Source organism: Euprymna scolopes, chromosome 1 (assembly GCF_053919585.1).
Source record: "Euprymna scolopes isolate OS-2025 chromosome 1, ASM5391958v1, whole genome shotgun sequence".
Lineage (NCBI taxonomy): Eukaryota > Metazoa > Mollusca > Cephalopoda > Sepiida > Sepiolidae > Euprymna > Euprymna scolopes.
In genome coordinates this window covers 134,289,987-134,315,083 of record NC_136482.1, presented here as the reverse complement: position 1 = coordinate 134,315,083, position 25,097 = coordinate 134,289,987, and the positions used below count along the sequence as shown (strand labels likewise).

Sequence of the window (25,097 nt, the reverse complement as noted above, 5' to 3'; positions counted from 1 at the left end):
GTTTTGTCATGATTTTACCATTGCTTATGACCGCACTCAGATTGTTCGCGAACCCACCCGTGTGCCCGATACTACCAGTCAATATGCAAGCCTTCTAGACCTTTTTCTCTCAACTTCCCCTGAGCTATGTTCATGTTCCGTTCATTCTCCTCTAGGATCCTCTGACCACTCCGTCGTATCAGTTAAGATAGAAATGAAATGTAATAAGTCCCCAGATGTACCCCTCCACCGTACTGTATATCGGTACTCTATGGCTGACTGGGATAGCTTCCGTACATTCATATCTGATCTACCTCTGCATTCCATGTTTAAAAAGGATGTGTCTTCTATAGTATCAGATCTGACCGAATGGTTAATTGTAGGCATAGACCGATTCATACCATCTAAAATATTCCAACAAAAACCTAACAGCCACCCATGGTTCTCCCCAGAATGTGCTGCTGCTAGCGCGCACAGAAATCACTTTTTCCATAATTACCAACATAATAGTTGCGCTGAGACTAAAGCTGCTTTCAGGACCGCCAGCAACCACTGTAAAAGAGTAATAAAAAATGCAAGAGAGCTACATGCCCAGTCTGATCAGCAGCTTGGTTCCCACCAGTTTTGGCAAATAACAACCCCTCATATTTCCTCCTATAACACACAATACGCTAGGTAACATGAGGTCGCCAAGCTAATCAAGAACCTTGATTCCAGTAAAGCAACTGGCCCTGACGGCATCCCAATTATAGAGTTAAAAAAGCTTCAACCAAAACTTGCTCCCATACTTATGAAACTGTTTAAGCCTTGCCTTAAGGAGAAGTGCTTTCCGACTCCCTGAAAAACCTCATCAGTATGCCCTGTATTTAGGAATTCAGGTGATAAGTCATCTCCCTCTCAGTACAGGCCAATAAGTCTCCTGTGTGTTATGAGAAAGTTGCTGGAATCCATAATAAATAGAGAAATAGTCAACCACCTCAGCAGAAATAACCTTCTTAGTGACACACAATATGGTTTCCGTTCTGCAAGATCTACCGCAGATGTACTAACGGTTATATCTCAAAGGATTAGTGAATCCCTTGACAAAGGCTTCCTTTCTAGGGCAATTGCTCTTCACATATCAAAGGCCTTCGATAAGGTATGGCATAAGGGCTACTTCACAAGATTTCCAGCTACGGTATAACTGGGAATGTTTTCTCAATCATTAAATCATTTCTCTCCGATAGGCTCATAAGAGTAGTGGTCGATGGACAAAAATCAGAGGCCTGCAGTATTAATGCTGGAGTCCCTCAAGGGTCAATCCTGGGCTCAACTCTCTTCTTGATCTACATCAATGATCTCCCTAAACACATACTTAAATCATTCGTTGACATCTATGCTGATGACACGACCATCTATGACAACACATCAAAGGCTATAAATTACAAAGTTCTCTCTGATTTTCTCTCCTCTGATCTCGTGCGCGTGATTTAGTGGGGGAAGACGTGGCTGGTTACTTTTAATGCATCTAAAACCAAACTCCTATCTTTACATCATCAATGTTCTGATCCCCATCTGGCATCAATTGAAATGGATGGCTCTCATTTAGGAGAAGCCCCATGTTTTGACAAGCTTCTGGGTTTGTCCTTTACTCCTGATCTGAAATGGAACACGTACATCAAGTCTGTTGCCAAGGTCGCTGGAAAGATGGTGGGATCCTTCTACCTCTCCAGAAGATATCTCATTACTGATGCAATATAAAAGCCAAGTACGTCCAAGGATGGAATACTGCTGCCATATTTGGGCAGGAGCTGCTAAAAACAGCCTATCCTGCCTTGACAGAGTACAAAATAGACTTTGTGGCTTAGTGGGGGGGATGCACTTTTCTCTCCCCTGCAACCTCTCTCCCACAGAAGAGACGTTGCGAGCCTATCCTTGTTTTATCGTTATTTCCATGTCAGGTGCTCATCTGAACTCCAGTCTCTGGTCCCCCCTCGCCAATCTTTCACGAAAAACACCCGTCTAGCTGAATCCACTGCCAAAATTTTCCCCACTTTTCTACATTTTGATTTAGGCACAGATAAACGTAGATTCCATGAACAAAGCTTCTTTCTTAGAACTGCACGCCTGTGGAACTCTGTTCGATCTGCCTGCTTCCCACCTGACTACAACCTGGATGTCTTCAAGTCCAACGTTAGCAAATTCCTAATGAACAGCCTTCTTAAGTAAACACTTTATTAAATCTCCACACTAACGTACTGTACTTGCAATAACCATTATCTGTGAGTGGCTTCCACGCCTTGATAAATGGTGACCATCGTGTAAACAAAAAAAAAAATGAATAGATGCATAAAATGTACAGAATTCTATTTATTAATAGAATGTATAGATTGAATACACTGCATAGAACGAATAGAATAAATAAAATGTATAGAATAAAATAAAATGTATAGAATAAATAAAATGAATAGAATCAATGAAATGAATAAAATTTATTCTAGAATAGAATAAATACAATGTATAGAATGAATAGAATAAATAAAATGTACAGAATAAATAAAATGTATAGACTGAATAAAATAAAATGTATAGAATAAATAAAATGAATAGAATCAATGAAATGAATAAAATTTATTCTAGAATAGAATAAATACAATGTATAGAATGAATAGAAGAAACAAAATGTATAGAATGAATAGAATAAATAAAATGTACAGAATAAATAGAATGTATGGAAGGAATAAAATGTATAGAATGAATACAATGTATAGAATGAATAGAATAAATAACATGAATAGAATGGGTAGAATAAATACATTGTATAAAATGAATAGAATGCATTGAATGAATCGAATAAATAAAATGTATAGAATGAATCGAATAAATAAAATGTATAGAATGAATCGAATAAATAGAATGAATAGAATAGATAAATTGTATAGAATGAATAGAATAAATAACATGAATAGAATAAATAAAATGTATGGAATGAAGAGAATAAATAAAATTTATAAAATGAATAGAATAAATAAAATGAATAAAATGTATAGAATGAATAGAATAAATAAAATGTATAAAATGTATAGAATGAATAGAATAAATAAAATGTATAGAATGAATAGAATACCCAAAATATACAGAATGAATAGAATTAATAAAATGTATAGAATGAATATAATATATAGAATGAATAGAATGTATTAAACGAAGAGAATGAATAAATTTTATAGAATGAATAGAGTAAATAAAATGAATAGAATAGGTAGAATAAATAATGTATAGAATGAATTTTGTTAAATAGCTTATTCCGCCATAAGAATAAAATGTTAGGAATAAAATGAATAGAATAAATAAAATGTATAGAATTAATAAAATGTATAGAATGTATTTATTGAATAAAATGTAAGTAAAGAATGTATAAAATGAATAACATAAATAAAATGTATAGAATGAACAGAATAAATAAAATGAATAGAATGGGTAGAATAAATAAAATGTATAGAATAAAGAGATTGTATAGAATGAATAAATTGTATAGAATAAATAAAATGAATAGAATAAATAAAATGAATAGAATGGGTAGAATAAATAGAATGGGTAGAATAAATAGAATGGGTAGAATAAGAAAAATGTATAGAATGAATAAATTGCATAGAATAAATAAAATGAATAGAATGGGTAGAATAAATAAAATGTATAGAATAAATTAAATCTTATAGAATATAAAAAATTAATAGAATGAATAAAATGCATAGAATGAAAAAATTAAAGAAAATATACAGAATAAGTAGAATGTATAGAATGAATGAATAGTATAAATAACTTCTATACAATGTATAGAATAAATAAGATGTATAGACTAAATTAAATCTTACAGAATATGTAAAATGAGTAGAATAAATAAAATTTATAGAATGAATAGAATAACTAAAATGTATAGAATGAATAGAATAAATAAATTGAATAGAATGATTGGAATAAATAAAATGAATAACTTGTATAGAATGAATAAAATGAATCGAATGACTAGAATAAAATATTTTAGAATAAATAAAGTGTAATGAATGAATAGAATAAATAAATTGAACAAAATGTATAGAATAAATTAAATGTATTGAATAAATAGAATACATAACATGTACAGAATGAATAGAATGAATACAATGTACAGAATGAATAGAATAAATAAATAAATTGTATAGAATAAATGAAATGAATAGAACAAATACAATGAATCGAATAGAATAAATAAAATGTACAGAATTACTAAAATATATAGGAGTAATAGAATGTATAAAATGAATAGAATAAATAAAATGTATAAAATGAACAGAATGAATAAAATGAATAAAATGTATAGAATTAATGAAATGTATATAATAAATAGAATGAATGGAATAAATAAAATGTATAGAATGAATGGAATAAATAAAATGTATAGAATGAATGGAATAAATAAAATGTATTGAATGAATGGAATAAATAAAATGTATTGAATGAATGGAATAAATAAAATGTATAGAATGACTAGAATAAATAAAATGTAAAGAATTAATAAAATAAACAAAATGAATAGAATACCTAAAATGTACAAAATGTATAGAATAAATTGTATACAATAGGAAGAATAAATAAAATGTATAGGATGAATAAAAGGTATAGAATGAATGGAATGAATAGGACAAATAGAATGAGTAGAATAAATAATGTATAGAATAAATAAAATGAATAGAATAAATAAAATGTATAGAATAAATAGAATACCTAAATGTACTGAATGTATAGAATGAATAGAATAAATAAATTGTATAGAATGAATAGAATGGGTAGAATAAATAAAATGTATAGGATGAATAGAATGTATTGAATGAATAAATTTTATAGAATGAATAGGACGAATAGAATGAGTAGAATAAATAATGTATATAATGTATAGAATAAATTAAATGTATATAATGCATAAATGGAATAGAATAAATAAAATCAATAGAATAAATAAATGGTATAGAATAAATGAATAGAATGAATAAAATGTATGGAATGAATAGAATAAGTAAAGTGTATAGAATTAATAAAATGTGTAGAATAAATATATAGAATGAATAGACTAAATAAAATGTATAAAATGAATAGAATAAATAAAATATATAGAATGAATAAAATGTATAGAATGTATTAAATGAATAGAATGTATAAAATGAATAACATAAATAATATGTATAGAATGTACAGAATGAATAGAATAAATAAAATGAATAAAATCTAGGATGGAGTTTTGTCACTTCAGGGTTATGGAGTTCAAAAACTCCCAAATAATGTCTATATGCAAGCAGTCTTTAAATATCACTTCCTTGAAATGGATATACAGCTCTGTCTCTGAAGAAAGTTGTAAATGTACACTTGATTATACTTTTACTGCAAATTTCAGTCATACATACCAAAGGATTTTATACATTGTTCACCAGTGATTGTATTTGATTATCTCACTTGTTGCAGGGATGTTAGAGGTCGGTGTTATAAAAAGAAAAATGATGACACAGGAATTTTGTGAAATAGCTTATTCCGCCATAAGAATAAAATATGTATTGACTGATTGGTTTAGTTAGCAGTGCTAAATGGACATTCATATAAAGTATGATCGATTTGTTGCTCTAACATAATAGTTGGCCATTGACAACACAATCTGATTAATGAGAATATTTTAGTGGGCTGAAAAGGGATTGTTGGTAGTTGGTAATGAAAAATTATATGAGGCCCCCAGAATCATAATACAGTACCATATATATATATATATATGGAAAACAAGTTATGTATAGTAGTGTACTATGATTGTGAAGGTCTCATATAGAATTTGTTCAAGGCCTGTAATGATAGGGATTGGATTTGGCTTAGACATGTACAACTACATGTGGTAAACAGTTGAACAAAATTGCTGGCAAGAGCAGAAACAGATACTACATTTTGATCATCAAAATGTTCCTAGCTCAGTTTCCAACAGTTGCCAACTCCTAGCTCACTGCTTAATTCATGCTGTAACATTAAAGATCCAGAGATGAATTATTTAAATAAATGGTTTTGTTTCAAACTAATCAGTTTTTTTAGGGTCGCACATATCAATGACACATATAATAAACATCTTGCCAGGACCTAACCATTGTTTTGCGTTCATGTTAATCTTAAATATGGAAGGTCGCAGAGAAAATTATATTTAGAATTTAATGTTTTGTAATCTGCAGTTTATATTTTTTGAATTTTTGAGATGAGGATCAATTATTCTTAGTATTTGGATTCTTTGGACTACTGTTCTCATCTTCAGTATTATTTTCACATTTTGTATGTAACCTCCAACCTTCTTGAGGTGTTTCTTGTCAAACTTAGGAATCTTTCTACCAAACTCGTGAATCTGCACGGAATTTCAAACAGAACCATTTATTTAATCTACAGGAGTTAGCATACTCTTGTTCTGTCAGCCATGACTGAGTCTCAAGTAATTTGAAATTGTATTTTGAGTGTTCCCTGAGCCTTCAAAGTCCAGAAGTATAACTTTTACAACCAAATTTTTCACAGAGGTCAGATGTGCAGTGAATAGAGTACTTGTTTGTTCTCACTTCATCATAAAAGATTCTATAAAGAATTTACCAATAATTCTTTTCAAAGTTGAATGAGTTAATATTATATTTACATTTCTTCAAAATTCATAAAAATGTTTAACACTGATTTTACATAGAAAAATCATATGGATTAATATTGAAACATTTGGCAGATAAACGTTTAATGTCAATGCCTTATTATGCAAAAGAATAATATGGACATAATTTTGGATATGAGATATGGAAGGAAAAGGTTATCTGATCTGTTTAAGTTGGTGTCTGTCTGGTAGTCATAATAAAAAGAGAACTAAATTTTCATAGAATATTTCAATTCATCCATGCAGAGATTTGGCTGTTACAAACATCCAATGCCATGATGAAAACTGGTCATTTATCCAATTAATTTAAAAATCAGTGTATATTATTATTATTGGAAAAAAGAGCATATCAGGAATCAAATTGATGATGGTATGATTTTGAAAGACGAGAAGCTCTACAAGTTAGTTTAACTTACCTCTTCAACGCATTCAGTCCAAAATATATATTTTGTTTTAATGCATCCATTTATTTTAATGCCTTCTTTACAAAAGGAAAAAACATTGAATCAAATTAAAATTTACATTTCTTTTCAGGAGAAAAACAAAAACAAAAAATTATTTTTGAATTGTTTGAAACATGCAAATATAATAAAAAATAAAAAAAATTATTAAAAAACTAATTTACAGCTAAAGTAAAGATTTCCTTGTTAAGTAACTATCATTTAATAATAATTTTTTTTTATCAAGAAATTTTTAATTGAATGAGAACATTATGAATTTTTTGTTTGAAATGAAAACCAATATTTTTATTTTAAATTTGCACAGAAATATGAAGGACATGAGTGGAGTCTCTATGTACAGGATTGAAAGTGTAATAGATATTGCTTTTACGAAAGAGGGCGTATGCATATATCAGCTTGTACTAATTGTTACCCATTAAATGATTATCTTGTATTGTCTATCTGTAGAATTTTTTTTTTCTTATATCAGAGAATATTTTTCAGGAACTTAATGAATTCAGTTTGATGCCTTAATCCTTTTAGCCAGATAAGAGTATGTTAACCTTATAACAGAGATTCAACTTATATTTATTTGGGTCTTAGTGAGCAAAAATAGATAATGGCTAAAAAATATCTTAAATCTTAAGATTCTAAATTTCCTCAATACAAAATTGTATTTGTTCTCGTGATTTTTGTGTCCAGTTCTTTAAAGCTCCTTTCCTCAATTGCAACCAAACTTTCTGATAATTGTTTGCAGCCATTTTGTATGCATGATATGTAGAGTGGGAATCTTTGTTTAAAAATCTGAAAGAACAATTATAATATGAAGTGTAGATTAGTTTAATCGGAAAATTCTGCTTTTATTCAATAATTACATATTTATAGTAAAATGTATTTTTTAATGGTATCAACTTATGTTTCTGTGTACATAATTTTTTTAATTAACATTACATATTTACCATGTTTAAATGTACATAATTTTTTTAATTAACATTACATATTTACCATGTTTAAATGTACATAATTTTTTAATTAACATTACATATTTATCATGTTTCAATGTACATAATTTTTTAATTAACATTACATATTTACCATGTTTAAATGTACATAATTTTTTAATTAACATTACATATTTATCATGTTTCAATGTACATAATTTTGTAATTAACATTACATATTAATCATGTTTCAATGTACATAATTTTTTTAATTAACATTACATATTTACCATGTTTAAATGTACATAATTTTTTTAATTTACATTACATATTTACCATGTTTAAATGTACATAATTTTTTAATTAACATTACATATTTACCATGTTTAAATGTACATAATTTTTTAATTGACATTACATCTTTACAATGTTTAAATGTACATAATTTTTTAATTAACATTACATATTTACCATGTTTCAATGTACATAATTTTTTTAATTTACATTACATATTTACCATGTTTAAATGTACATAATTTTTTTAATTAACATTACATATTAACCATGTTTAAATGTACCTAATTTTTTTAATCAACATTACATATTTACCATGTTTAAATGTACATAATTTTTTTAATTAACATTACATATTTACAATGTTTCAATGTACATAATTTTTTTAATTAACATTACATATTTACCATGTTTAAATGTACATAATTTTTTTAATTAACATTACATATTTATCATGTTTCAATGTACATAATCTTTTAATTAACATTACATATTAATCATGTTTCAATGTACATAATATTTTTAATTAACATTACATATTTACCATGTTTAAATGTACATAATTTTTTTAATTTACATTACATATCTACCATGTTTAAATGTACATAATTTTTTAATTAACATTACATATTTACCATGTTTAAATGTACATAATTTTTTAATTGACATTACATCTTTACAATGTTTAAATGTACATAATATTTTAATTAACATTACATATTTACCATGTTTCAATGTACATAATTTTTTTAATTTACATTACATATTTACCATGTTTAAATGTACATAATTTTTTAATTAACATTACATATTTACCATGTTTAAATGTACATAATTTCTTTAATTAACATTACATATTTACCATGTTTAAATGTACATAATTTTTTTAATTAACATTACATATTTACCATGTTTCAATGTACATAATTTTTTTAATTAACATTACATATTTACCACGTTTAAATGTACATAATTTTTTAATTAACATTACATATTTACCATGTTTAAATGTACATAATTTTTTAATTAACATTACATATTTACCATGTTTCAATATACATAATTTTTTAATTAACATTAAATATTTACCATGTCTCAATATACATAATTTTTTAATTAACATTAAATATTTACCAAGTTTAAATGTACATAATTTTTTAATTAACATTACATATTTACCATGTTTAAATGTACATAATTTTTTAATTAACGTTACATATTTACCATGTTTCAATGTACATAATTTTTTAATTAACATTACATATTTACCATGTTTAAATGTACATAATTTTTTAATTAACATTACATATTTACCATGTTTAAATGTACATAATTTTTTAATTAACATTACATATTTACCATGTTTAAATGTACATAATTTTTTAATTAACATTACATATTTACCATGTTTCAATGTACATAATTTTTTTAATCAACATTACATATTTACCTCGTTTAAATGTACATAATTTTTTAATTAACATTACATATTTACCATGTTTAAATGTACATAATTTTTTAATTAACGTTAAATATTTACCAAGTTTTGAATGTACATAATTTTTTAATTAACATTACATATTTACCATGTTTCAATGTACATAATCTTTTTAATTAACATTACATATTTACCATGTTTAAATATACATAATTTTTTAATTAACATTACATATTTACCATGTTTAAATGTACATAATTTTTTTAATTTACATTACATATTTACCATGTTTAAATGTACATAATTTTTTAATTAACATTACATATTTACCATGTTTAAATGTACATAATTTTTTAATTAACATTACATATTTACCATATTTAAATGTACATAAATTTTAATTAACATTACATATTTACCATGTTCAAATGTACATAATTTTTTAATTAACATTACATATTTACCATGTTTAAATGTACATAATTTTTTAAGTAACATTACATATTTACCATGTTTAAATGTACATAATTTTTTAATTAACATTACATATTTACCATGTTTAAATGTACATAATTTTTTAATTAACATTACATATTTACCATGTTTAAATGTACATAATTTTTTAATTAACATTACATATTTACCATGTTTAAATGTACATAAATTTTTAATTAACATTACATATTTACCATGGTTAAATGTACATAATTTTTTTAATTTACATTACATATTTACCATGTTGAAATGTACATAATTTTTTAATTAACATTACATATTTACCATGTTTAAATGTACATAATTTTTTAATTAACATTACATATTTACCATGTACATAATTTTTTTAATTAACATTACATATTTACCATGTTTAGATGTACATAATTTTTTAATTAACATTACATATTTAAATGTACATAATTTTTTAATTAACATTACATATTTACCATGTTTAAATGTACATAATTTTTTAATTAACATTACATATTTACCATGTTTAAATGTACATAATTTTTTTTATTAACATTACATATTTACCATGTTTAGATTTACATAATTTTTTAATTAACATTACATGTTTAAATGTACATAATTTTTTAATTAACATTACATATTTACCATGTTTAAATGTACATAATTTTTTAATTAACATTACATAGTTACCATGTTTAAATGTACATAATTTTTTAATTAACATTATATATTTACCATGTTTAAATGTACATAATTTCTTTAATTTACATTACATATTTACCAAGTTTCAATGTACATAATTTTTTAATTAACATTACATATTAATCATGTTTCAATGTACATAATATTTTTAATTAACATTACATATTTACCATGTTTAAATGTACATAATTTTTTTAATTTACATTACATATTTACCATGTTTAAATGTACATAATTTTTTAATTAACATTACATATTTACCATGTTTAAATGTACATAATTTTTTAATTGACATTACATCTTTACAATGTTTAACTGTACATAATTTTTTAATTAACATTACATATTTACCATGTTTCAATGTACATAATTTTTTTAATTTACATTACATATTTACCATGTTTAAATGTACATAATTTTTTTAATTAACATTACATATTTACCATGTTTAAATGTACATAATTTTTTTAATTAACATTACATATTTACCATGTTTAAATGTACATAATTTTTTAATTAACATTACATATTTACCATGTTTCAATGTACATAATTTTTTTAATTAACATTACATATTTACCATGTTTAAATGTACATAATTTTTTAATTAACATTACATATTTACCATGTTTAAATGTACATAATTTTTTAATTAACATTACATATTTACCATGTTTCAATATACATAATTTTTTAATTAACATTAAATATTTGCCAAGTTTAAATGTACATAATTTTTTAATTAACATTACATATTTACCATGTTTAAATGTACATAATTTTTTAATTAACGTTACATATTTACCATGTTTCAATGTACATAATTTTTTAATTAACATTACATATTTACCATGTTTAAATGTACATAATTTTTTAATTAACATTACATATTTACCATGCTTAAATGTACATAATTTTTTAATTTACATTACATATTTACCATGTTTAAATGTACATAATTTTTTAATTAACATTACATATTTACCATGTTTCAATGTACATAATTTTTTTAATCAACATTACATATTTACCTCGTTTAAATGTACATAATTTTTTAATTAACATTACATATTTACCATGTTTAAATGTACATAATTTTTTAATTAACGTTAAATATTTACCAAGTTTTGAATGTACATAATTTTTTAATTAACATTACATATTTACCATGTTTCAATGTACATAATCTTTTTAATTAACATTACATATTTACCATGTTTAAATGTACATAATTTTTTAATTAACATTACATATTTACCATGTTTAAATGTACATAATTTTTTTAATTTACATTACATATTTACCATGTTTAAATGTACATAATTTTTTAATTAACATTACATATTTACCATGGTTAAATGTACATAAATTTTTTAATTTACATTACATATTTACCATGTTGAAATGTACATAATTTTTTAATTAACATTACATATTTACCATGTTTAAATGTACATAATTTTTTAATTAACATTACATATTTACCATGTACATAATTTTTTTAATTAACATTACATATTTACCATGTTTAGATGTACATAATTTTTTAATTAACATTACATATTTAAATGTACATAATTTTTTTTATTAACATTACATATTTAAATGTACATAATTTTTTTATGTACATTTTTTTTATTAACATTACATATTTACCATGTTTAGATGTACATAATTTTTTAATTAACATTACATGTTTAAATGTACATAATTTTTTAATTAACATTACATATTTACCATGTTTCAATGTACATAATTTTTTAATTAACATTACATAGTTACCATGTTTAAATGTACATAATTTTTTAATTAACATTACATATTTACCATGTTTAAATGTACATAATTTCTTTAATTTACATCACATATTTACCAAGTTTCAATGTACATAATTTTTTAATTAACATTACATATTTACCATGTTTAAATGTACATAATTTTTTAATTAACATTACATATTTACCATGTTTCAATGTACATAATTTTTTTAATTAACATTACATATTTACCATGTTTAAATGTACATAATTTTTTAATTAACATTACATATTTACCATGTTTAAATGTACATAATTTTTTAATAAACATTACATATTTACCATGTTTCAATATACATAATTTTTTAATTAACATTAAATATTTACCAAGTTTCAATGTACATAATTTTTTAATTAACATTACATATTTACCATGTTTAAATGTACATAATTTTTTAATTAACGTTACATATTTACCATGTTTCAATGTACATAATTTTTTAATTAACATTACATATTTACCATGTTTAAATGTACATAATTTTTTAATTAACATTACATATTTACCATGTTTAAATGTACATAATTTTTTAATTAACATTACATATTTACCATGTTTAAATGTACATAATTTTTTAATTAACATTACATATTTACCATGTTTCAATGTACATAATTTTTTTAATCAACATTACATATTTACCTCGTTTAAATGTACATAATTTTTTAATTAACATTACATATTTACCATGTTTAAATGTACATAATTTTTTAATTAACGTTAAATTTTTACCAAGTTTTGAATGTACATAATTTTTTAATTAACAGTACATATTTACCATGTTTAAATGTACATAATTTTTTTAATTAACATTACATATTTATCATGTTTCAATGTACATAATCTTTTAATTAACATTACATATTAATCATGTTTCAATGTACATAATATTTTTAATTAACATTACATATTTACCATGTTTAAATGTACATAATTTTTTTAATTTACATTACATATCTACCATGTTTAAATGTACATAATTTTTTAATTAACATTACATATTTACCATGTTTAAATGTACATAATTTTTTAATTAACATTACATCTTTACAATGTTTAAATGTACATAATATTTTAATTAACATTACATATTTACCATGTTTCAATGTACATAATTTTTTTAATTTACATTACATATTTACCATGTTTAAATGTACATAACTTTTTAATTAACATTACATATTTACCATGTTTAAATGTACATAATTTCTTTAATTAACATTACATATTTACCATGTTTAAATGTACATAATTTTTTTAATTAACATTACATATTTACCATGTTTCAATGTACATAATTTTTTTAATTAACATTACATATTTACCATGTTTAAATGTACATAATTTTTTAATTAACATTACATATTTACCATGTTTAAATGTACATAATTTTTTAATTAACATTACATATTTACCATGTTTCAATATACATAATTTTTTAATTAACATTAAATATTTACCATGTCTCAATATACATAATTTTTTAATTAACATTAAATATTTACCAAGTTTAAATGTACATAATTTTTTAATTAACATTACATATTTACCATGTTTAAATGTACATAATTTTTTAATTAACGTTACATATTTACCATGTTTCAATGTACATAATTTTTTAATTAACATTACATATTTACCATGTTTAAATGTACATAATTTTTTAATTAACATTACATATTTACCATGTTTAAATGTACATAATTTTTTAATTAACATTACATATTTACCATGTTTAAATGTACATAATATTTTAATTAACATTACATATTTACCATGTTTCAATGTACATAATTTTTTTAATCAACATTACATATTTACCTCGTTTAAATGTACATAATTTTTTAATTAACATTACATATTTACCATGTTTAAATGTACATAATTTTTTAATTAACGTTAAATATTTACCAAGTTTTGAATGTACATAATTTTTTAATTAACATTACATATTTACCATGTTTCAATGTACATAATCTTTTTAATTAACATTACATATTTACCATGTTTAAATATACATAATTTTTTAATTAACATTACATATTTACCATGTTTAAATGTACATAATTTTTTTAATTTACATTACATATTTACCATGTTTAAATGTACATAATTTTTTAATTAACATTACATATTTACCATGTTTAAATGTACATAATTTTTTAATTAACATTACATATTTACCATATTTAAATGTACATAAATTTTAATTAACATTACATATTTACCATGTTCAAATGTACATAATTTTTTAATTAACATTACATATTTACCATGTTTAAATGTACATAATTTTTTAAGTAACATTACATATTTACCATGTTTAAATGTACATAATTTTTTAATTAACATTACATATTTACCATGTTTAAATGTACATAATTTTTTAATTAACATTACATATTTACCATGTTTAAATGTACATAAATTTTTAATTAACATTACATATTTACCATGGTTAAATGTACATTATTTTTTTTATTTACATTACATATTTACCATGTTGAAATGTACATAATTTTTTAATTAACATTACATATTTACCACGTTTAAATGTACATAATTTTTTAATTAACATTACATATTTACCATGTACATAATTTTTTTAATTAACATTACATATTTACCATGTTTAGATGTACATAATTTTTTAATTAACATTACATATTTAAATGTACATAATTTTTTAATTAACATTACATATTTACCATGTTTAAATGTACATAATTTTTTAATTAACATTACATATTTACCATGTTTAAATGTACATAATTTTTTTTATTAACATTACGTATTTACCATGTTTAGATTTACATAATTTTTTAATTAACATTACATGTTTAAATGTACATAATTTTTTAATTAACATTACATATTTACCATGTTTCAATATACATAATTTTTTAATTAACATTAAATATTTGCCAAGTTTAAATGTACATAATTTTTTAATTAACATTACATATTTACCATGTTTAAATGTACATAATTTTTTAATTAACGTTACATATTTACCATGTTTCAATGTACATAATTTTTTAATTAACATTACATATTTACCATGTTTAAATGTACATAATTTTTTAATTAACATTACATATTTACCATGCTTAAATGTACATAATTTTTTTAATTAACATTACATATTTACCATGTTTAAATGTACATAATTTTTTAATTAACATTACATATTTACCATGTTTCAATGTACATAATTTTTTTAATCAACATTACATATTTACCTCGTTTAAATGTACATAATTTTTTAATTAACATTACATATTTACCATGTTTAAATGTACATAATTTTTTAATTAACGTTAAATATTTACCAAGTTTTGAATGTACATAATTTTTTAATTAACATTACATATTTACCATGTTTCAATGTACATAATCTTTTTAATTAACATTACATATTTACCATGTTTAAATGTACATAATTTTTTAATTAACATTACATATTTACCATGTTTAAATGTACATAATTTTTTTAATTTACATTACATATTTACCATGTTTAAATGTACATAATTTTTTAATTAACATTAAATATTTACCATGGTTAAATGTACATAATTTTTTTAATTTACATTACATATTTACCATGTTGAAATGTACATAATTTTTTAATTAACATTACATATTTACCATGTTTAAATGTACATAATTTTTTAATTAACATTACATATTTACCATGTACATAATTTTTTTAATTAACATTACATATTTACCATGTTTAAATGTACATAATTTTTTAATTAACATTACATATTTAAATGTACATAATTTTTTAATTTACATTACATATTTACCATGTTTAAATGTACATAATTTTTTAATTAACATTACATATTTACCATGTTTCAATGTACATAATTTTTTTAATCAACATTACATATTTACCTCGTTTAAATGTACATAATTGTTTAATTAACATTACATATTTACCATGTTTAAATGTACATAATTTTTTAATTAACGTTAAATATTTACCAAGTTTTGAATGTACATAATTTTTTAATTAACATTACATATTTACCATGTTTCAATGTACATAATCTTTTTAATTAACATTACATATTTACCATGTTTAAATATACATAATTTTTTAATTAACATTACATATTTACCATGTTTAAATGTACATAATTTTTTTAATTTACATTACATATTTACCATGTTTAAATGTACATAATTTTTTAATTAACATTACATATTTACCATGTTTAAATGTACATAATTTTTTAATTAACATTACATATTTACCATATTTAAATGTACATAAATTTTAATTAACATTACATATTTACCATGTTCAAATGTACATAATTTTTTAATTAACATTACATATTTACCATGTTTAAATGTACATAATTTTTTAAGTAACATTACATATTTACCATGTTTAAATGTACATAATTTTTTAATTAACATTACATATTTACCATGTTTAAATGTACATAATTTTTTAATTAACATTACATATTTACCATGTTTAAATGTACATAAATTTTTAATTAACATTACATATTTACCATGGTTAAATGTACATAATTTTTTTAATTTACATTACATATTTACCATGTTGAAATGTACATAATTTTTTAATTAACATTACATATTTACCATGTTTAAATGTACATAATTTTTTAATTAACATTACATATTTACCATGTACATAATTTTTTTAATTAACATTACATATTTACCATGTTTAGATGTACATAATTTTTTAATTAACATTACATATTTAAATGTACATAATTTTTTAATTAACATTACATATTTACCATGTTTAAATGTACATAATTTTTTAATTAACATTACATATTTACCATGTTTAAATGTACATAATTTTTTAATTAACATTACATATTTACCATGTTTAGATTTACATAATTTTTTAATTAACAGTACATGTTTAAATGTACATAATTTTTTAATTAACATTACATATTTACCATGTTTAAATGTACATAATTTTTTAATTAACGTTAAATATTTACCAAGTTTTGAATGTACATAATTTTTTAATTAACATTACATATTTACCATGTTTAAATGTACATAATTTTTATAATTAATATTACATATTTATCATGTTTCAATGTACATAATCTTTTAATTAACATTACATATTAATCATGTTTCAATGTACATAATATTTTTAATTAACATTACATATTTACCATGTTTAAATGTACATAATTTTTTTAATTTACATTACATATCTACCATGTTTAAATGTACATAATTTTTTAATTAACATTACATATTTACCATGTTTAAATGTACATAATTTTTTAATTGACATTACATCTTTACAATGTTTAAATGTACATAATATTTTAATTAACATTACATATTTACCATGTTTCAATGTACATAATTTTTTTAATTTACATTACATATTTACCATGTTTAAATGTACATAATTTTTTAATTAACATTACATATTTACCATGTTTAAATGTACATAATTTCTTTAATTAACATTACATATTTACCATGTTTAAATGTACATAATTTTTTTAATTAACATTACATATTTACCATGTTTCAATGTACATAATTTTTTTAATTAACATTACATATTTACCATGTTTAAATGTACATAATTTTTTAATTAACATTACATATTTACCATGTTTAAATGTACATAATTTTTTAATTAACATTACATATTTACCATGTTTCAATATACATAATTTTTTAATTAACATTAAATATTTACCATGTCTCAATATACATAATTTTTTAATTAACATTAAATATTTACCAAGTTTAAATGTACATAATTTTTTAATTAACATTACATATTTACCATGTTTAAATGTACATAATTTTTTAATTAACGTTACATATTTACCATGTTTCAATGTACATAATTTTTTAATTAACATTACATATTTACCATGTTTAAATGTACATAATTTTGTAATTAACATTACATATTTACCATGTTTAAATGTACATAATTTTTTAATTAACATTACATATTTACCATGTTTAAATGTACATAATTTTTTAATTAACATTACATATTTACCATGTTTCAATGTACATAATTTTTTTAATCAACATTACATATTTACCTCGTTTAAATGTACATAATTTTTTAATTAACATTACATATTTACCATGTTTAAATGTACATAATTTTTTAATTAACGTTAAATATTTACCAAGTTTTGAATGTACATAATTTTTTAATTAACATTACATATTTACCATGTTTCAATGTACATAATCTTTTTAATTAACATTACATATTTACCATGTTTAAATATACATAATTTTTTAATTAACATTACATATTTACCATGTTTAAATGTACATAATTTTTTTAATTTACATTACATATTTACCATGTTTAAATGTACATAATTTTTTAATTAACATTACATATTTACCATGTTTAAATGTACATAATTTTTTAATTAACATTACATATTTACCATATTTAAATGTACATAAATTTTAATTAACATTACATATTTACCATGTTCAAATGTACATAAATTTTTAATTAACATTACATATTTACCATGTTTAAATGTACATAATTTTTTAAGTAACATTACATATTTACCATGTTTAAATGTACATAATTTTTTAATTAACATTACATATTTACCATGTTTAAATGTACATAATTTTTTAATTAACATTACATATTTACCATGTTTAAATGTACATAAATTTTTAATTAACATTACATATTTACCATGGTTAAATGTACATAATTTTTTTAATTTACATTACATATTTACCATGTTGAAATGTACATAATTTTTTAATTAACATTACATATTTACCACGTTTAAATGTACATAATTTTTTAATTAACATTACATATTTACCATGTACATAATTTTTTTAATTAACATTACATATTTACCATGTTTAGATGTACATAATTTTTTAATTAACATTACATATTTAAATGTACATAATTTTTTAATTAACATTACATATTTACCATGTTTAAATGTACATAATTTTTTAATTAACATTACATATTTACCATGTTTAAATGTACATAATTTTTTTTATTAACATTACGTATTTACCATGTTTAGATTTACATAATTTTTTAATTAACATTACATGTTTAAATGAACATAATTTTTTAATTAACATTACATATTTACCATGTTTAAATGTACATAATTTTTTAATTAACATTACATAGTTACCATGTTTAAATGTACATAATTTTTTAATTAACATTATATATTTACCATGTTTAAATGTACATAATTTCTTTAATTTACATTACATATTTACCAAGTTTCAATGTACATAATTTTTTAATTAACATTACATATTAATCATGTTTCAATGTACATAATATTTTTAATTAACATTACATATTTACCATGTTTAAATGTACATAATTTTTTTAATTTACATTACATATTTACCATGTTTAAATGTACATAATTTTTTAATTAACATTACATATTTACCATGTTTAAATGTACATAATTTTTTAATTGACATTACATCTTTACAATGTTTAACTGTACATAATTTTTTAATTAACATTACATATTTACCATGTTTCAATGTACATAATTTTTTTAATTTACATTACATATTTACCATGTTTAAATGTACATAATTTTTTTAATTAACATTACATATTTACCATGTTTAAATGTACATAATTTTTTTAATTAACATTACATATTTACCATGTTTAAATGTACATAATTTTTTAATTAACATTACATATTTACCATGTTTCAATGTACATAATTTTTTTAATTAACATTACATATTTACCATGTTTAAATGTACATAATTTTTTAATTAACATTACATATTTACCATGTTTAAATGTACATAATTTTTTAATTAACATTACATATTTACCATGTTTCAATATACATAATTTTTTAATTAACATTAAATATTTGCCAAGTTTAAATGTACATAATTTTTTAATTAACATTACATATTTACCATGTTTAAATGTACATAATTTTTTAATTAACGTTACATATTTACCATGTTTCAATGTACATAATTTTTTAATTAACATTACATATTTACCATGTTTAAATGTACATAATTTTTTAATTAACATTACATATTTACCATGCTTAAATGTACATAATTTTTTTAATTAACATTACATATTTACCATGTTTAAATGTACATAATTTTTTAATTAACATTACATATTTACCATGTTTCAATGTACATAATTTTTTTAATCAACATTACATATTTACCTCGTTTAAATGTACATAATTTTTTAATTAACATTACATATTTACCATGTTTAAATGTACATAATTTTTTAATTAACGTTAAATATTTACCAAGTTTTGAATGTACATAATTTTTTAATTAACATTACATATTTACCATGTTTCAATGTACATAATCTTTTTAATTAACATTACATATTTACCATGTTTAAATGTACATAATTTTTTAATTAACATTACATATTTACCATGTTTAAATGTACATAATTTTTTTAATTTACATTACATATTTACCATGTTTAAATGTACATAATTTTTTAATTAACATTACATATTTACCATGGTTAAATGTACATAATTTTTTAATTTACATTACATATTTACCATGTTGAAATGTACATAATTTTTTAATTAACATTACATATTTACCATGTTTAAATGTACATAATTTTTTAATTAACATTACATATTTACCATGTACATAATTTTTTTAATTAACATTACATATTTACCATGTTTAAATGTACATAATTTTTTAATTAACATTACATATTTAAATGTACATAATTTTTTAATTTACATTACATATTTACCATGTTTAAATGTACATAATTTTTTAATTAACATTACATATTTACCATGTTTCAATGTACATAATTTTTTTAATCAACATTACATATTTACCTCGTTTAAATGTACATAATTTTTTAATTAACATTACATATTTACCATGTTTAAATGTACATAATTTTTTAATTAACGTTAAATATTTACCAAGTTTTGAATGTACATAATTTTTTAATTAACATTACATATTTACCATGTTTCAATGTACATAATCTTTTTAATTAACATTACATATTTACCATGTTTAAATATACATAATTTTTTAATTAACATTACATATTTACCATGTTTAAATGTACATAATTTTTTTAATTTACATTACATATTTACCATGTTTAAATGTACATAATTTTTTAATTAACATTACATATTTACCATGTTTAAATGTACATAATTTTTTAATTAACATTACATATTTACCATATTTAAATGTACATAAATTTTAATTAACATTACATATTTACCATGTTCAAATGTACATAATTTTTTAATTAACATTACATATTTACCATGTTTAAATGTACATAATTTTTTAAGTAACATTACATATTTACCATGTTTAAATGTACATAATTTTTTAATTAACATTACATATTTACCATGTTTAAATGTACATAAATTTTTAATTAACATTACATATTTACCATGGTTAAATGTACATAATTTTTTTAATTTACATTACATATTTACCATGTTGAAATGTACATAATTTTTTAATTAACATTACATATTTACCATGTTTAAATGTACATAATTTTTTAATTAACATTACATATTTACCATGTACATAATTTTTTTAATTAACATTACATATTTACCATGTTTAGATGTACATAATTTTTTAATTAACATTACATATTTAAATGTACATAATTTTTTAATTAACATTACATATTTACCATGTTTAAATGTACATAATTTTTTAATTAACATTACATATTTACCATGTTTAAATGTACATAATTTTTTTTATTAACATTACATATTTACCATGTTTAGATTTACATAATTTTTTAATTAACATTACATGTTTAAATGTACATAATTTTTTAATTAACATTACATATTTACCATGTTTAAATGTACATAATTTTTTAATTAACATTACATAGTTACCATGTTTAAATGTACATAATTTTTTAATTAACATTATATATTTACCATGTTTAAATGTACATAAATTCTTTAATTTACATTACATATTTACCAAGTTTCAATGTACATAATTTTTTAATTAACATTACATATTAATCATGTTTCAATGTACATAATATTTTTAATTAACATTACATATTTACCATGTTTAAATGTACATAATTTTTTTAATTTACATTACATATTTACCATGTTTAAATGTACATAATTTTTTAATTAACATTACATATTTACCATGTTTACATGTACATAATTTTTTAATTGACATTACATCTTTACAATGTTTAACTGTACATAATTTTTTAATTAACATTACATATTTACCATGTTTCAATGTACATAATTTTTTTAATTTACATTACATATTTACCATGTTTAAATGTACATAATTTTTTTAATTAACATTACATATTTACCATGTTTAAATGTACATAATTTTTTTAATTAACATTACATATTTACCATGTTTAAATGTACATAATTTTTTAATTAACATTACATATTTACCATGTTTCAATGTACATAATTTTTTTAATTAACATTACATATTTACCATGTTTAAATGTACATAATTTTTTAATTAACATTACATATTTACCATGTTTAAATGTACATAATTTTTTAATTAACATTACATATTTACCATGTTTCAATATACATAATTTTTTAATTAACATTAAATATTTGCCAAGTTTAAATGTACATAATTTTTTAATTAACATTACATATTTACCATGTTTAAATGTACATAATTTTTTAATTAACGTTACATATTTACCATGTTTCAATGTACATAATTTTTTAATTAACATTACATATTTACCATGTTTAAATGTACATAATTTTTTAATTAACATTACATATTTACCATGCTTAAATGTACATAATTTTTTAATTAACATTACATATTTACCATGTACATAATTTTTTTAATTAACATTACATATTTACCATGTTTAAATGTACATAATTTTTTAATTAACATTACATATTTAAATGTACATAATTTTTTAATTTACATTACATATTTACCATGTTTAAATGTACATAATTTTTTAATTAACATTACATATTTACCATGTTTCAATGTACATAATTTTTTTAATCAACATTACATATTTACCTCGTTTAAATGTACATAATTTTTTAATTAACATTACATATTTACCATGTTTAAATGTACATAATTTTTTAATTAACGTTAAATATTTACCAAGTTTTGAATGTACATAATTTTTTAATTAACATTACATATTTACCATGTTTCAATGTACATAATCTTTTTAATTAACATTACATATTTACCATGTTTAAATGTACATAATTTTTTAATTAACATTACATATTTACCATGTTTAAATGTACATAATTTTTTTAATTTACATTACATATTTACCATGTTTAAATGTACATAATTTTTTAATTAACATTACATATTTACCATGTTTAAATGTACATAATTTTTTAATTAACATTACATATTTACCATATTTAAATGTACATAAATTTTAATTAACATTACATATTTACCATGTTCAAATGTACATAATTTTTTAATTAACATTACATATTTACCATGTTTAAATGTACATAATTTTTTAAGTAACATTACATATTTACCATGTTTAAATGTACATAATTTTTTAATTAACATTACATATTTACCATGTTTAAATGTACATAATTTTTTAATTAACATTACATATTTACCATGTTTAAATGTACATAAATTTTTAATTAACATTACATATTTACCATGGTTAAATGTACATAATTTTTTTAATTTACATTACATATTTACCATGTTGAAATGTACATAATTTTTTAATTAACATTACATATTTACCATGTTTAAATGTACATAATTTTTTAATTAACATTACATATTTACCATGTACATAATTTTTTTAATTAACATTACATATTTACCATGTTTAGATGTACATAATTTTTTAATTAACATTACATATTTAAATGTACATAATTTTTTAATTAACATTACATATTTACCATGTTTAAATGTACATAATTTTTTAATAAACATTACATATTTACCATGTTTAAATGTACATAATTTTTTTTATTAACATTACATATTTACCATGTTTAGATTTACATAATTTTTTAATTAACATTACATGTTTAAATGTACATAATTTTTTAATTAACATTACATATTTACCATGTTTAAATGTACATAATTTTTTAATTAACATTACATAGTTACCATGTTTAAATGTACATAATTTTTTAATTAACATTATATATTTACCATGTTTAAATGTACATAAATTCTTTAATTTACATTACATATTTACCAAGTTTCAATGTACATAATTT

At 20.4% G+C, this 25,097-nt stretch overlaps 1 protein-coding gene across 4 annotated transcripts in view; it reads right to left on the bottom strand.

Annotated features, from left to right (window-relative positions):
• Positions 1 to 7,092: 7,092 nt before the first annotated feature.
• The window catches only part of LOC145270916 (tRNA-specific adenosine deaminase 1-like), a 235,289-nt gene continuing 217,284 nt past the window's right edge, over positions 7,093 to 25,097 (bottom strand). For 3 of the 4 annotated variants that reach the window (XM_080126618.1, XM_080126497.1, XM_080126673.1), the window contains one exon: positions 7,364 to 7,890. In XM_080126618.1, coding sequence (XP_079982744.1) covers positions 7,737 to 7,890 — 154 coding nt within the window. In that variant the 3' untranslated portion in view covers positions 7,364 to 7,736. Of the gene's footprint in view, positions 7,891 to 25,097 lie in introns of all 4 variants that reach the window. The other variant, XM_080126565.1, reaches the window with a different exon arrangement.